The sequence below is a fragment of the Phytophthora ramorum genome (genome assembly GCF_020800215.1).
Source record: "Phytophthora ramorum isolate Pr-102 chromosome Unknown Phyram_PR-102_s0005, whole genome shotgun sequence".
Lineage (NCBI taxonomy): Eukaryota > Oomycota > Peronosporomycetes > Peronosporales > Peronosporaceae > Phytophthora > Phytophthora ramorum.
Window position 1 is genome coordinate 880,336 of NW_027150651.1, and position 12,762 is coordinate 893,097.

A 12,762-nucleotide genomic window follows, 5' to 3' on the forward strand; every position below is an offset into this window, starting at 1 on the left:
TGACGACTCAATCTGCTTCTTATGTCGACTGTACCTTGATTGGGGGCTCCGGTTCGACTACGCAAGCTCCAATAACCACCACTCCGGCCCCGACCACAGCTGTCACCGCAGTTCCAGCTACCGCTGCACCAACACCGACAAAGCAGCCGTGCACCCAGACAGTGTCGGAGGGTGATGCAGCAGTCGGTATCAAGATCGTCACCGACTTTAGTTGCGCCAACGGAGGCTTGGGGTGCCTTGATCAGGTGTGCCGCTTTTGCAGAGTGACGACTAGCGCTCAGTCCGCGCCGTTCATGGACTGCGCCTCGATTGAAGGAACGGCAATCACACCTGCACCAACTACCACGGCAGCTCCGACAGTCGCACCCACACCAAGCACAGCGGCTCCGACTAAAACGCCAGCACCAACTACCACGGCAGCTCCGACAGTCACACCCGCACCAAGTACAGCGGCTCCGACTAAGACGCCAGCACCAACCGTTCCCGTGACTCCAACGCCGGCTCCAACGACTCCTACTGCAGTTTGTAGCATTACGGCGGCAGCGGGTGATGTGGCAGCAGGAATAAGTATTGTCACGGACACTTCATGCGCGGCAGGCGGCTTAGGCTGCATCGATGCTGCGTGTCGCTTTTGCAGACTTACGACAACTACCCAATCCTCGTCTTACGTGGATTGTGCTACAATCACGGGTACGAGTACTCAGGCTCCGACAGCAATCACCCCGACAACGACAGCCACGCCATCACCGACACCCACAACGACAGCAACTTCCAGTACTCCTTCAATCGTCTTCGAGTGCTCACGCACAGTTTCAAGTGGAGACAAAGGAGTTGGGCTGGATGTCGTCTCCGATATCAGCTGCAGCGAGGGTGGAACCGGTTGTTTGGATGATGTGTGCCGCTTCTGCAAACGATTTGATACGATCCAGTCGCAGGCGTACCTCAATTGCTCCAGTATTCCGTCCGCAGATGTCGGCTCTGACATCAACTTCGTACCAATCCCGGTTGTCAGCGATCCCGAGACACAGACGCGAAGGCTCGCCTCTGGAAGCACAACGGATTCGTCTGAAAGCACAGATGCAAGCTACGACACCGATAGCTCTGATGCGTCTGCTGACAACACGGAATCGTCGTACGAAAGTATTGAAGCAACTTCTGCCAGCACTTGTGCCATGACCGTAAGCGCTGGCGATGCAGCTGTCGGCATTAACATTGTAACAGACACTAGTTGTTCAAGTGGCGGCACTGGATGCATCGACACTGTTTGTCGGTATTGCAAGACACAGGACACCACCCAGGCAGCGCATCTGAATAGCTGTCCATCCACCGCTCCCACGACCACAAGCCCTACCAAGGTTTGTACGTCAACTGTGGCGGATGGCGATGCCGCGGTTGGAATCAACATCATCACGGATGCGAGCTGTACAAACGGTGGACTGGGTTGTATGGATAGTGTCTGTCGTCTTTGCAAGACGAAATCGACGGTTCAATCGGCGCATTTGGGAAGCTGCTCGGACTACTCGCCTGTTGCGAGTACTTCCTCCGCTACTGCCACTGTCACTCCTGTTGTGAGTTCTGCCGCCCCGACAACTGCTCCAGTCTCTACAACATCCAACTATTCAATTCCGCTAGATTGCTATCAAACCGCGTCTAATGGCGACAAGAGTCTTGGCTTGGACATCGTCACCGATATCCGATGTGGTGATGGCGGCGTTGGTTGTGTGGATAGCACCTGCCGTTTTTGCAAGCGATTCGAGACAACCCAGTCACACTCGTACATGAATTGTTCCGATATTCCCTCCTCCGACAACGGCGCTGACATCAACTTCAAGACGATCCCCTTCATCGGGGACACACACGAGACCATCTCTGCGGACACGATTGTAGCACTGCACGAGTCGACGGAATTTACATCGGAAGTGGATGATGTATGTGCAGATGTGTCGTTGGCTGATGGTCAAGCGGAAGGAGGCATTGGCGTCGTTCTCGATACTACTCACTGCCCAGAGGGCCTGGCGTCAGGCTGCATCGGCGACGCAGGCTGCCGGTACTGCATGAGGTTCCCTACAAACACCTCTGAGTATCTGGAATACTGTGCGATTGTGAACAGCAGCAGCGTGGCTTATGACCTATCCGGTACAGACAGCACTCCCTCAGATGAAGGAAGCAGCACCAGTCTTTCAGGCGGAGTGCCCCGTGCCATTTCTGCCGAAGAGAGGGGACCAAGCTCCGAAGATCTCGACCCGCACAAGAGCACAGCGGTCAACTGGTCTATTGGCGGGGTAGCGTGTGTCGGCGCCATCGCTGCCGTGGGGTTGGCAGCATTCGGCATCAAACAAACAATCGGAAGTCTAGCGGGTGGTGACACTAAATCACCATGCAAGGAGAAGGTCAGCCCCGACGACGAGAATCGCGCCAGCGTGCTGGTCACTTCGAATGTTGGTGAGCCCGGTGTTATCAGAGACGTGTGAAACCTTTTCCACTGAAAAGCATGTTGTGCTCCTCCCTAATCCAGACGAGCGTGTTCCAACCTTGCAAGCAGTAGTTCCACACTTTTCTTTAGCTTAAGCTCGTTCATAATGCAATTCGTAATTCACGACTGACTTGCACAAGAAGCCCACCTCATACTCATTCATACCTACCAAATACGGTGACATCGGAACGATAGTTTCTTTGCCGTCTCGATGAAAATATCCTCTACTGCAAATAGAAAGCATTTCTCTTTGTTTGGTTCACGCGCGTCAGGCCTGCGAGCTGTTCTTCCTCGCTCAGCGTTGATCCAACGACTAACGATCACTTGCAAGCTCTGGGCAACTCCCTATGATATGGGTAGCATGTTCTCGCGCGAACCTGTGACGGTGTCACCCTTGACGCACCACTTCCAGTCAACCACACAAGCTGGCACCCTCGTTTACGTTGCATTGTCGAAGAAGAAGCACCGCGTGAACCCGATCACAGACTCGAGACGCATCGACAACTCGGTCTTCTTTGGACTCAAGATTCCTTTCGATGAGATCGAGATCGAGAGTCAGATTGGCACGGGGACGTTTGGTGTAGTGTACAAGGCGTTCTACAAAGGCAAACACGTCGCTCTCAAACGATTACTTGCCCAGCGATACTCTGCCAAAACCGTTCAGGACTTTAAGAACGAGCTGTCCATTCTCTCCATTCTGCAGCACCCCAACATCGTGATGTTCCTAGGTGCAGTGCTCGAGCCACCCACGCTTTGTCTCCTCACAGAGCTATGCGCTGGATCTCTGGCCGACCTGCTACAGCTCGCTCGGAGCAAGCAGCTCAACATCACATGGGGTCTCACACTCGAAATTGCGATGGACTGTGCGAAAGCGTGTGCCTATCTTCACGCGCTTAGTCCAGCCGTGCTTCACCGCGATATCAAGGTAAAACACGGTTGCATTTGCTGGCTGAATATTGGCTATAACTTTGGTTCTCGTTTGTCTTCGTAGGGAGAAAATCTACTGATCACGGAAGACTTCCGGTGCAAGCTGAGCGACTTTGGCCTTTCACGCAGCCTCGACAAGAACACCAACGCGCAGACTATGTGCGGCACTCCTCGGTGGTTGGCACCGGAAGTATTTCGCGGGGAGGACTATTCGGAAAAGATCGACGTCTACTCCTACGGCATCGTGCTATGGTACACAGAATCTGCAGTCACCTCTGTGATACGATCTTCATTCTAATGAAATGTGTCGTGCCACAAGGGAACTCTTCTGCTTTAAGAAGCCATACCTGGACAAGGACGCCATCAACCTCGCTTACCTCGTTGCACACGAGGATCTACGCCCCGAGCTTTTGCCACACATCCCAGAGATCCTGCACCGAATCATGAAGGCGTGCTGGGACCCCGACCCGATCCAGCGGCCGTCTTTCAGCACCGTGATTTTCCTCATCGAAGAGGCCAAGAATGTCGTGCCATTGGGACTGGCGATCGACCTCTCCAAAAGCTTCTCGGAGGCGACCGCAGTACAGCGTCACCTCTCAACGAGGCCGAAGACGCCGTCAGCCAAGAGAAATTATGGGCTCACCTCCGGCGTGATTTAGTTAGTTTAGACGCAACGATTAGGAAACTCGTTGAAGTTTTAAAGAGGCATCTGGCGCCGCCTGCACTTGAAACCCTATGAAATGCAAGGCGAAACGTGGGTATCAACACTTGAAAAAAAATGGGGTCGCCAATTTTTTTTCCATATGGACGCCCACTTTGGTGGATGCCCAGCAACATCTCCTGGTGTTGCTTTCTGCACACTGCCGCATAAAGCTTAATGTATTTTTGCTCGGTGAACAGTTGATGAATACAAGGCCCTTCGCCAAGGAAACATTTTGGTAAAGGCATCGGGCATTCGCTCGAGCACTCGCAGGTTGGGCTTTCAGTTGTACCGCACTCGTAAAACGCTTTTATCGACAGAAGATGGAGATTCTTCTGAGATAGCTGGACTGCCAGGCCCCTTCAACGCAATTGATAACCAAAAACGTTGTTCTTGACGCAAGCGGTTGTGCGATGTACTTGGACAAACACGTTGAAGTTGCAGCGCACCATCCGCACCATACAACCGAAATGGTCTGGCGGTACAAGCACATCCACGAGTTCGTTCCTGAAGGCACAAGACTATTATAGCATTCAATGGGCGCCTTCCAAAACCCACATAAAATTTTTTGGTGCCTGAGGTTAGGGCGCATTAAAGGGTGCATTAAACTTCCTCACCAAACTGGAATTCTTTGGTCTGACCAAAAAGTCGTCGGACCAAACAATTATTTTGATCGCGTTTGATCAGGTTTTATCGCCCCCTAAACCAGCAACCGCATCAAAAAATGTCTTCGCTATACTATGCGATCATACGACACCTCCAAGTGGAAAGCATTTTTGAAATTGAAGTACAGCGATCTTTAAACGCTGCGCGCGCGATTTTCGCGCCCAAACGCTTCTCATTTACAGATCAGCGCGCTACCTCAGAGGCCGCGAGACTACCGGCTTCTCAGTGCCTGAACTGGCCAAGTAACCTGCGCTCCGGCCCTCTCTTCGTCTGGGCGAACTATCCTAATTGCTGTTGTGGTAGCTTGTGACGCGAGGAACGAAGATCTACGGTGCGGACTGCTTCCAGCTAGTCAACTGGGAGAACTCGAGCTCGGATATCTGCACGCCAGGTGCGAAGAACCGTTGGGGCTGCTAGTTCGTGTGTCTATCCTTATCCGATGTTGCTTTGCCCTTGTGCGCAGTCGAAATGGTTTGGATCTATCGTTCAAAGAAGAAGGAGGCGTCTCCTTCCTCTATCCCGACCAAGACTCGTCCCCAAAAGCGAGCTGCGGCGGCTCTTGACACTCCGCCCGAGCCTCGTGATGCTGCTGCTGCCCTCGCTACACCACCCAGTCCCCATCGAGCTGTGAAGAAGACAAAGACCTCTGTGGTAGGCCATGTGCCGTGCTATCGACTACGTTCTGAGCCAGTCGTCAGGCACCCGTTGATAATCGAAGCCGCTACAATGCAAATCGAGTCAATGAGTCGGTTCCGGTTGGCTGCTCCTGCAAGTCCGGGCAGTCGCTCGACGAGCTCTTCTGTGCTGGTTGCGTCTCAAGCGTCGGAGGCTGCATCGTCGGACCCCTCCATCCTGGCTATCTGGTCGCTGCCGAGCTCGCAGACGGACAGTCTGTCTGAGGCGCGCACGTCGGGTCTGTCCACTCCCGTCTCGAACGCGTCAACGTGGGCTCCATGGACGCCTCAGACGCCAGCCTCGAGTCGGGGGAGGTCCTCGCCAACCCCTGTGCGGCGTGATATCTCTGCGTCCTTCGCTTCGAGTCGCTCACCCAGTCCAATCCAGCGTCTCTCCCCTCCCGCGCGGTTCCATGCCCCGCGCACACCTCCGGGCCAGATCCCCCGTTGGTTCGAAGAGGCGTTCGAGTCTGAAGGCTACGACTCCGACGCAATGGAGTTGATCGCCGGCCTGAAACCCTCATGTCGCCCACGGGATTTGGACGGCAGTTTGGGAGCAGCGCCTCGTGACACGGGCATTGCTGACTCGGTCGCCCTCCACGAGAGTGCTGCAGTTTCTCCAGTTGTCGACTGCGCCGACGACGCCGCGCAAGATCCGAGTGAGGGTTTGCTGTCATGCGAGGTTTGGACGCCGGAACCGTGGCCCGACGACGTGAGGCTCCTTCATGAGCAATGGAATCCTAGTCACTGGAGGTTCGAGCCTGTGTCTGTAGGAGTTCGAGGGGGAGTCGGCTGCGGCTGCGAAAATCCCTGCTCTGCCTCTACATTGCGTGAACGCCCGTGAGAGCAGATTTTGTACCGACAAGAACTGCTCCTTCGCTGGATCGTGTGGCAACGCCTTGTTTGAGAACCCGTCGCTCGTCATTGCTAGCAGCTCATTGTCTGGTATGCGAGGTCTGGTAGCGAAGGACCCCATCCCGGCCGGCGTCGTGCTGGGTGAATACCTCGGTCACTTGGATCTCTTCGGTCCGGAGTGTCGGAACGGACCAGTCAACGAAGGTTTTCGCATGCATCTCAAGACGCGATCGACGGGAGGGAAATATCTCGGGATCGACGCCAAGGAAATGGGTGGCAAGCTCCGCATGATGAACCATGCGTGTAACCCGACCGCCCGATTCCATGAGGTCCAGACTGGCGCGCGCCTTACTGTAGTTGCTGTGACTATTCGAGATGTCGCTGCTGGGGATCAAGTCACTGTGTCCTATGGAGACTGCTTGTGGTTCATATGCCGTTGTGGGTGGGTTGGGTGTCAGCACCGCAATCTCCAACACTTGCACGACGTCGACCGAGAATCGCCGTAAGAGGGCACGTTCGAACACTTGCCGTTGGTTGAGGTTTTATTGCGTCGTACGTGTATACTGATATACATATAGTTGCTCCTTGTAGTATGGGTTAAAAACGACGGAATCTTCTCACTTCGCAATCTCCCCGAGTCCACACAAGTCGACAGCATCGCTTCTTGATCACCTCGTAGAGGAACGATGGCAGGGGTACGCCGTCTCCTATCACTTTTCTACTGACAACCGTTCCATATCTGCTAACATGGTGTGGTGGTTGTGATACTAGAGAGGGCGACGAGCAGGGTACAACAACTACAGCGTGCACGACCAACTCTTGCTATGTCAACTAGCTGAGACGATTGTTCCTCTGGGTCGGAACATGTGGGAACAACTCGCCGTTCGCTACAACGCCTCTCGTACGAGGAACTCGCCCGAGCGCGACTTCGAATCTTTACGGAGAAAGTTTAAAAGCCTGTACACGAAGCCGAAGCCGACCGGGCAAGGTGAGGTCTCCGCGCGCCTTCGACCTGTGGTTTGGGCACAGAAAATCCAGCAGAAGATCGAGGATACGTGCGGCGTTCAAACCTCGCACGACGGGCAAGACATGGGAGAAGACGATGACACCTTCGAGGCTGAAGTCAACGCTGTCCTCGGGCCCCCGCCAGATAACGACCCCGCTCTCGACGCAGCTGGTGGGACCAGCGGGGCGGAAGAAGCCGAGAGCTGCGGCTCCGGAGCAGCAGAAAGCGATCCAGACGACCCAGAAGCCGACGGTTCTGGGTCCGAGGCCGTAACGAACGGTCTCGAGAGTGATACTGCTCCTGAAGACAACCCCTTGACGCCAGACGCCATAACGCAGTGTGCCCATCGCTCCGACGCGACCGAATCTTCTTCGCGCGCGACCGGTGCCATCGTGACTGCAAGCGGTGTCATCGACGTCCGACTGGCCGCCGATTTTGCGTTGTCTGACGACGAAGAGACCAACGAAGATGGGAACCATCCTCAAGATGGAGCAAGGTGCCGCAGACGGAAACTACGTCGCGTCAAGAGAATGAGGTGGCTGGAAACCAAGGTCGTGATGCCGGAGCGGCGACCTTCGCGCGGAGCAACCTTTCCCTGGAAGGGGTGCTTACCCCAACAACTTCGATACGAGGCAACCGCGGTGGAAGAGAGGCACTGCGAACGCCGCGTCGAACAAGGCCTTCCGCGCGACCTGCTACTGGAAGCAACGCGGGGCGCGGGGCAGGGAGGCCACGCACGCGAAATGTCCAGCATATCCCAACCGTGGCCTCGCATCACGGACCAGAGCTCCAACGAAACCCGGGTCGGATGGCAGCTGACGAGCGTGAAGAGAATGAAAACCGCTCGCTCAACGTAGCCAGTAATCGACTTGGGGGCCAGGACCTCCGTGTCGTCCGGGATAACATGGAGGCGCTGACTCAGTCCTTCCTCAACGAGAACGGGAAACGGTCGCCGGCCGAGTCCGCCAAGAACGACAACTCTGCGTCCTTCGCTAAGTCCAAGAGGATTCGTATGCAGCAACGGCTGGACGACATGCAAAAGGATATGGATGATGCTGAGAGCAGACGCTCCAGCAGCACGGGGGAGATGATGAAACTTCTCATGTTCTTCCAGAAGGATAGCGAGCGGCGCGCTGAAGCTGAAGAGCGACGACGTCGCATGGAAAGAGATGAACACTTGGAGGCAGTTCGTCGAGAGAGGGCCGAAAGAGAGCAAGTCCGGAGAGAGGAGGCGGAAGCCGCCGAGAAGACGAGATTGCAAGAGGTGCAGATCGTCCGGGAGAATCGAGAAGAGCAGCGTCGTCTGGACGCTGACAGAGAATCCAGACTCGAGCGCGAAAGAGAGGAGAACAGACGCCAATTTGAAGAACGACTCGCACTCGAACGTAGCGAAGCCCGACAAAGACACGAGCAGATGTTGATGCTGTTATCAACACTACAGAAGAAGTGACGCGGCACTAAGTGAGAGAGCGAACTCAGATTCAGTTGACAGAATAGATATCACAAGTAGTGAACTACCTGTTGTCTTCGGTCCCGTATACAAACGTCGTACGTATTTGGCTGATCTCCACTGTCCGAACGCGGTAATTTGAAAGGCGAAACAGATTGTCAAGTCGAATTCGGCGCTTTTGCACGTCGTACGGCATAGGTAGAGCTAGCCGATGGAAGACCTTGCCCACTGAGCCCATTCCCCACTCGATAGCCTGCCGGATATATGTTATTGCTTTCGATTTCCGATGCGCGACCGCGCGTACTGAAGGCATGAGTCGTGCCAGATCGCCCTCCTTCAGAGGAGTCATGATGCGACCCCGCATGTCATCCCCACAGGGAAACGCACTGTCAGCGATGATACCGTAGCGAGGATCCGGGTTCAGGTTCCTGTCGAGGAGCTTTTCCCGGAACTCGAGACTCGTATCTGCATCATTCCAACTGCCAGGGTAGTTATGCTTACTCCAAACAATCAAGCCATCCGCGCTGAAACAAAGAGTGCCGGTCACGAAAACAGCATGCAACCATCCATTGTAATGAGCATTTTGAAGATCCCGATCAGAGGGCTCTTGCACCTAGACACCAACATCATCGAAGCACACACGTCAAGCTCGGTTAGAACTATCAGTCACTCCTATCTGAATGCACACATCGCATAAGTTACCCTTAGATTCTTGCCGTCTATAAAGCCCCATGTGAAGGGCAACAGTGGATGGCGAGCCGCCGTCAGGCGAGCGAGCATTCGCTGCCTCGCAGGCGAGGGCCACACAATACGAGCGGGCAAGAAGCCGATCAGCGCGCGGTTCATGGCGATCTCCGCATCGTTCAGAACTCTACACAAGGTTGCGGGAGGGACGCCAAACTTTGAACAAAGGCCCTTCTGGCCCATCGAGTCCACGTAGAAGGCCAACAACAGCCCCAACACTTGGTGATGGTGCTGGAGCTTGCGAGGCCGACCGCCCCTGCGGCGATACGCTGGGATCGCATAGAACAGGGCGAATCGAGATAACAACCGCATGAAGGCCCGCCTGAACAGACAAACCACAGTCAGTAACTTGGACCGCATATAGAGATCATACGGCATGAGCAGGAGACTCACCGGCACAGACCCGTCGTGTTTATGAAGTTCACGTCCGTACCAAAATACCACAAGAACATCCAGGGTGACAGGTTAGGGGACGGCAACGACGGAGCGGTCTGGTAGTGCCGCATTCGCAGCATTCGAGCCCTCTCCACACGTATCCTCTCCTCAAAGAGGCGCTTGCGCAGCCGACGCAATCGGATGGCCTCGCAGTGATCTATATCGCTCGCTACGCACATAGCGAGGATGAAGCGGGGATCGTTCATTCTTCAGGACGACAGGCACTTCCACACGATGCGCGAAGCCCCTCTGCGGTACCTCGGCAGTACCAAGAATCCCTTCAGCCTCGCTTGAAGTATGGTCCGTTGACGTAGACAGCTTTGGTTGCAGGGTGAAGGTGCTTGCGCGCTTCCAACGACCCTTCCTTTTCGTGGATATAGAGATAGTTTTTGAATTTTTGTCCAGTCCAACGTTGCATGTTCGTGGCGACTACTTAGAAATACTATACGCAGAACAGATCGGGGGCAGTTACAAGCGTCCAGAGCAAACGGTTTTATCTAGGTTTTGGACGTCGGTTTTCGAAGCTCTGGTTTGATGTTCATCAAAAACCGACCGTCCCCTGATAAAAGGGTGCATCAAACCAAGAGACACCAAACCTTTTTATGGCGGTTTTGGAAGGCGCCCAATGCCGAGGACACGGCGGCGTCACTTCGCGATCGAGGACGAGGTGCCTCCAATGGGAACTTCCCATGCACCGGCCCATGCAGAGAAAGTACCCGTCCAATCAACTTGATCACACCCGGCAAAACCTGCTGCTGCATCGCACGAAATGCAAGACACGTCAACTTCAGTTTTAACAAGACGCAAGGAAGAGTGATGGTCCCTCGTCGTTTGACTTGGCTTTTGTATGGTGGACCTAGCAGGAAACGACGCGACCTCATTGGCCAAAACTGCACGTTGAAGACATTGCGTCTTCACGTCGGCATCGGCTCAGACGTCGCCTCAGGATCGCTCCTGGAAGCCATTCCGCAATTTGCCTCCGAGGGACACATCGACCATCTCCAGCAGTCTCAAACAGAAACCAACCGCCATGTCGGAGCTCAACGTCAACGCCGCCAACGTTCGCGTGCTGGGCCACGTCTCGGACGACTTCCGCCGCGTGCTGACCCCGGACGCGCTGCGCTTCCTCGCCTTCCTGCATGAGCAGTTCGAGCCGCGGCGCCAGGCGTTGTTGGCCGCGCGCGTGCAGCGCCAGAAGGAGCTCGACGCTGGCGTGTTGCCCGACTTCTTGCCCGAGACCCGGTACATCCGCGAGGGCGACTGGAAGGTGGCCCCCATCCCCGCCGACCTCGCCGACCGTCGTGTCGAGATCACGGGCCCCGTGGACCGCAAAATGGTGATTAACGCGCTCAACTCGGGCTCGAAGTGCTACATGGCCGACTTCGAGGACTCGACGGCCCCCACGTGGTTCAACCAGGTGGACGGCCAGGTGAACCTCATCGACGCCGCGCGCAAGACCATCTCGTATACCCACCCGCAAACCGGGAAGAAGTACGCACTCAACGACAAGATCGCCACGCTGTTGGTGCGCCCGCGTGGCTGGCACCTGGATGAAGCCCATGTGCTCGTGAACAACCAGATCATGTCGGGCTCGCTCTTCGACTTCGGCCTGTACTTCTTCCACAACGCCCACGAACTGCTAGCGCGAGGCTCGGGCCCGTACTACTACCTGCCCAAGCTTGAGCACCACCTGGAGGCCAAGTTGTGGAACGACGTGTTCGTGGCTGCTCAGGGCTACCTGAACATTCCCCAGGGCTCTGTCCGTGCGACGGTGCTCGTGGAGACCATCGTGGCTGTCTTCCAGATGGACGAGATCCTGTACGAGCTGCGCAACCACTCGTCCGGCCTCAACTGCGGCCGCTGGGACTACATCTTCTCGTACATCAAGAAGTTCCGTAACCACGCCAAGTTTGTGGTTCCTGACCGTTCGTCAGTTGGTATGACCACGCCCTTCATGGCTTCCTACGTGAAGCTGCTCGTGCGCACGTGCCACCGTCGTGGTGCCCACGCTATGGGCGGCATGGCTGCTCAGATTCCTGTCAAGAACGACCCGGAGCTTAACAACAAGTTCATGGCTGCTGTTACTGAGGACAAGTCACGTGAGGTTGCTGCGGGCCACGACGGCACGTGGGTGGCACACCCTGGCCTTGTCAAGATCGCCATGGATGCTTTCAGCAAGATGTCGGGCCCGAACCAGATCTCGTTCATTCCCGAGGCTGGCAAGGACATCACTGCTGCTCAGCTCATTGAGCCCCCGACTGGCCCCATTACATACAACGGCCTGGTAGAGAACATTGATGTCTCCCTCGTGTACACGGAGGCGTGGCTGCGTGGCAGCGGCTGCATTCCACTCCACAACAAGATGGAGGACGCCGCTACGGCCGAGATCTCGCGTGCCCAGGTGTGGCAGTGGATCCGCCACAGCTGCAAGACCGTGGAGGGTAAGACGGTGACCAAGGATCTGGTGCTGGACATCCTCAAGGAGTGTGTTAACAAGCGCTCGCTGAAGGCCACCCCTGGGAACAAGTGGGCGCTCGGTGGCGAGATCATGGGTAAGGTGCTGACTGGCGACGACATGGTGGACTTCCTCACGCTGCCGTGCTACCCGCGCATTGTGCAGCTCGGCTCCAGCATCTGAAGCTAAAGTCCCATCGCTGCAGATAACATCCTGTCAAGCCAAGGACGATTTGAATGAGCGATCCGAATGGTAGGAGTGTTGAGCGGTGGGACTTCTTGGCGATGACATGATGGTTGAGTGCCGACGTGTTTACGCACCAGTTGCGGAAGACTTAAGGGCAAGTGTCGTTACGATATTTTATAATTCAATGCACG

The 12,762-nt window shown here is 55.5% G+C and overlaps 3 protein-coding genes across 3 annotated transcripts; all 3 read left to right on the top strand.

Moving 5' to 3' along the window:
- Nucleotides 1-1,778: 1,778 nt before the first annotated feature.
- On the top strand, nt 1,779-2,568 carry KRP23_5973 (uncharacterized protein; the record flags this gene model as incomplete). The annotated part of the gene is made up of 2 exons (XM_067891104.1): nt 1,779-2,442; nt 2,516-2,568. The coding sequence occupies 2 exons, from the start codon at nt 1,779-1,781 to the stop codon at nt 2,566-2,568; spliced, it is 717 nt and encodes a 238-aa protein (XP_067745492.1).
- A 257-nt stretch (nt 2,569-2,825) lies between these two features.
- On the top strand, nt 2,826-7,130 carry KRP23_5974 (putative serine/threonine-protein kinase; the record flags this gene model as incomplete). Its single annotated transcript, XM_067891105.1, has 6 exons — nt 2,826-3,398; nt 3,465-3,652; nt 3,720-4,050; nt 5,070-5,157; nt 5,230-6,112; nt 7,067-7,130. The coding sequence occupies 6 exons, from the start codon at nt 2,826-2,828 to the stop codon at nt 7,128-7,130; spliced, it is 2,127 nt and encodes a 708-aa protein (XP_067745493.1).
- A 3,830-nt stretch (nt 7,131-10,960) lies between these two features.
- Nucleotides 10,961-12,568, top strand: KRP23_5975 (Malate synthase, glyoxysomal; the record flags this gene model as incomplete). Its single annotated transcript, XM_067891106.1, has 1 exon — nt 10,961-12,568. The coding sequence occupies one exon, from the start codon at nt 10,961-10,963 to the stop codon at nt 12,566-12,568; it is 1,608 nt and encodes a 535-aa protein (XP_067745494.1).
- Nucleotides 12,569-12,762: the final 194 nt, after the last annotated feature.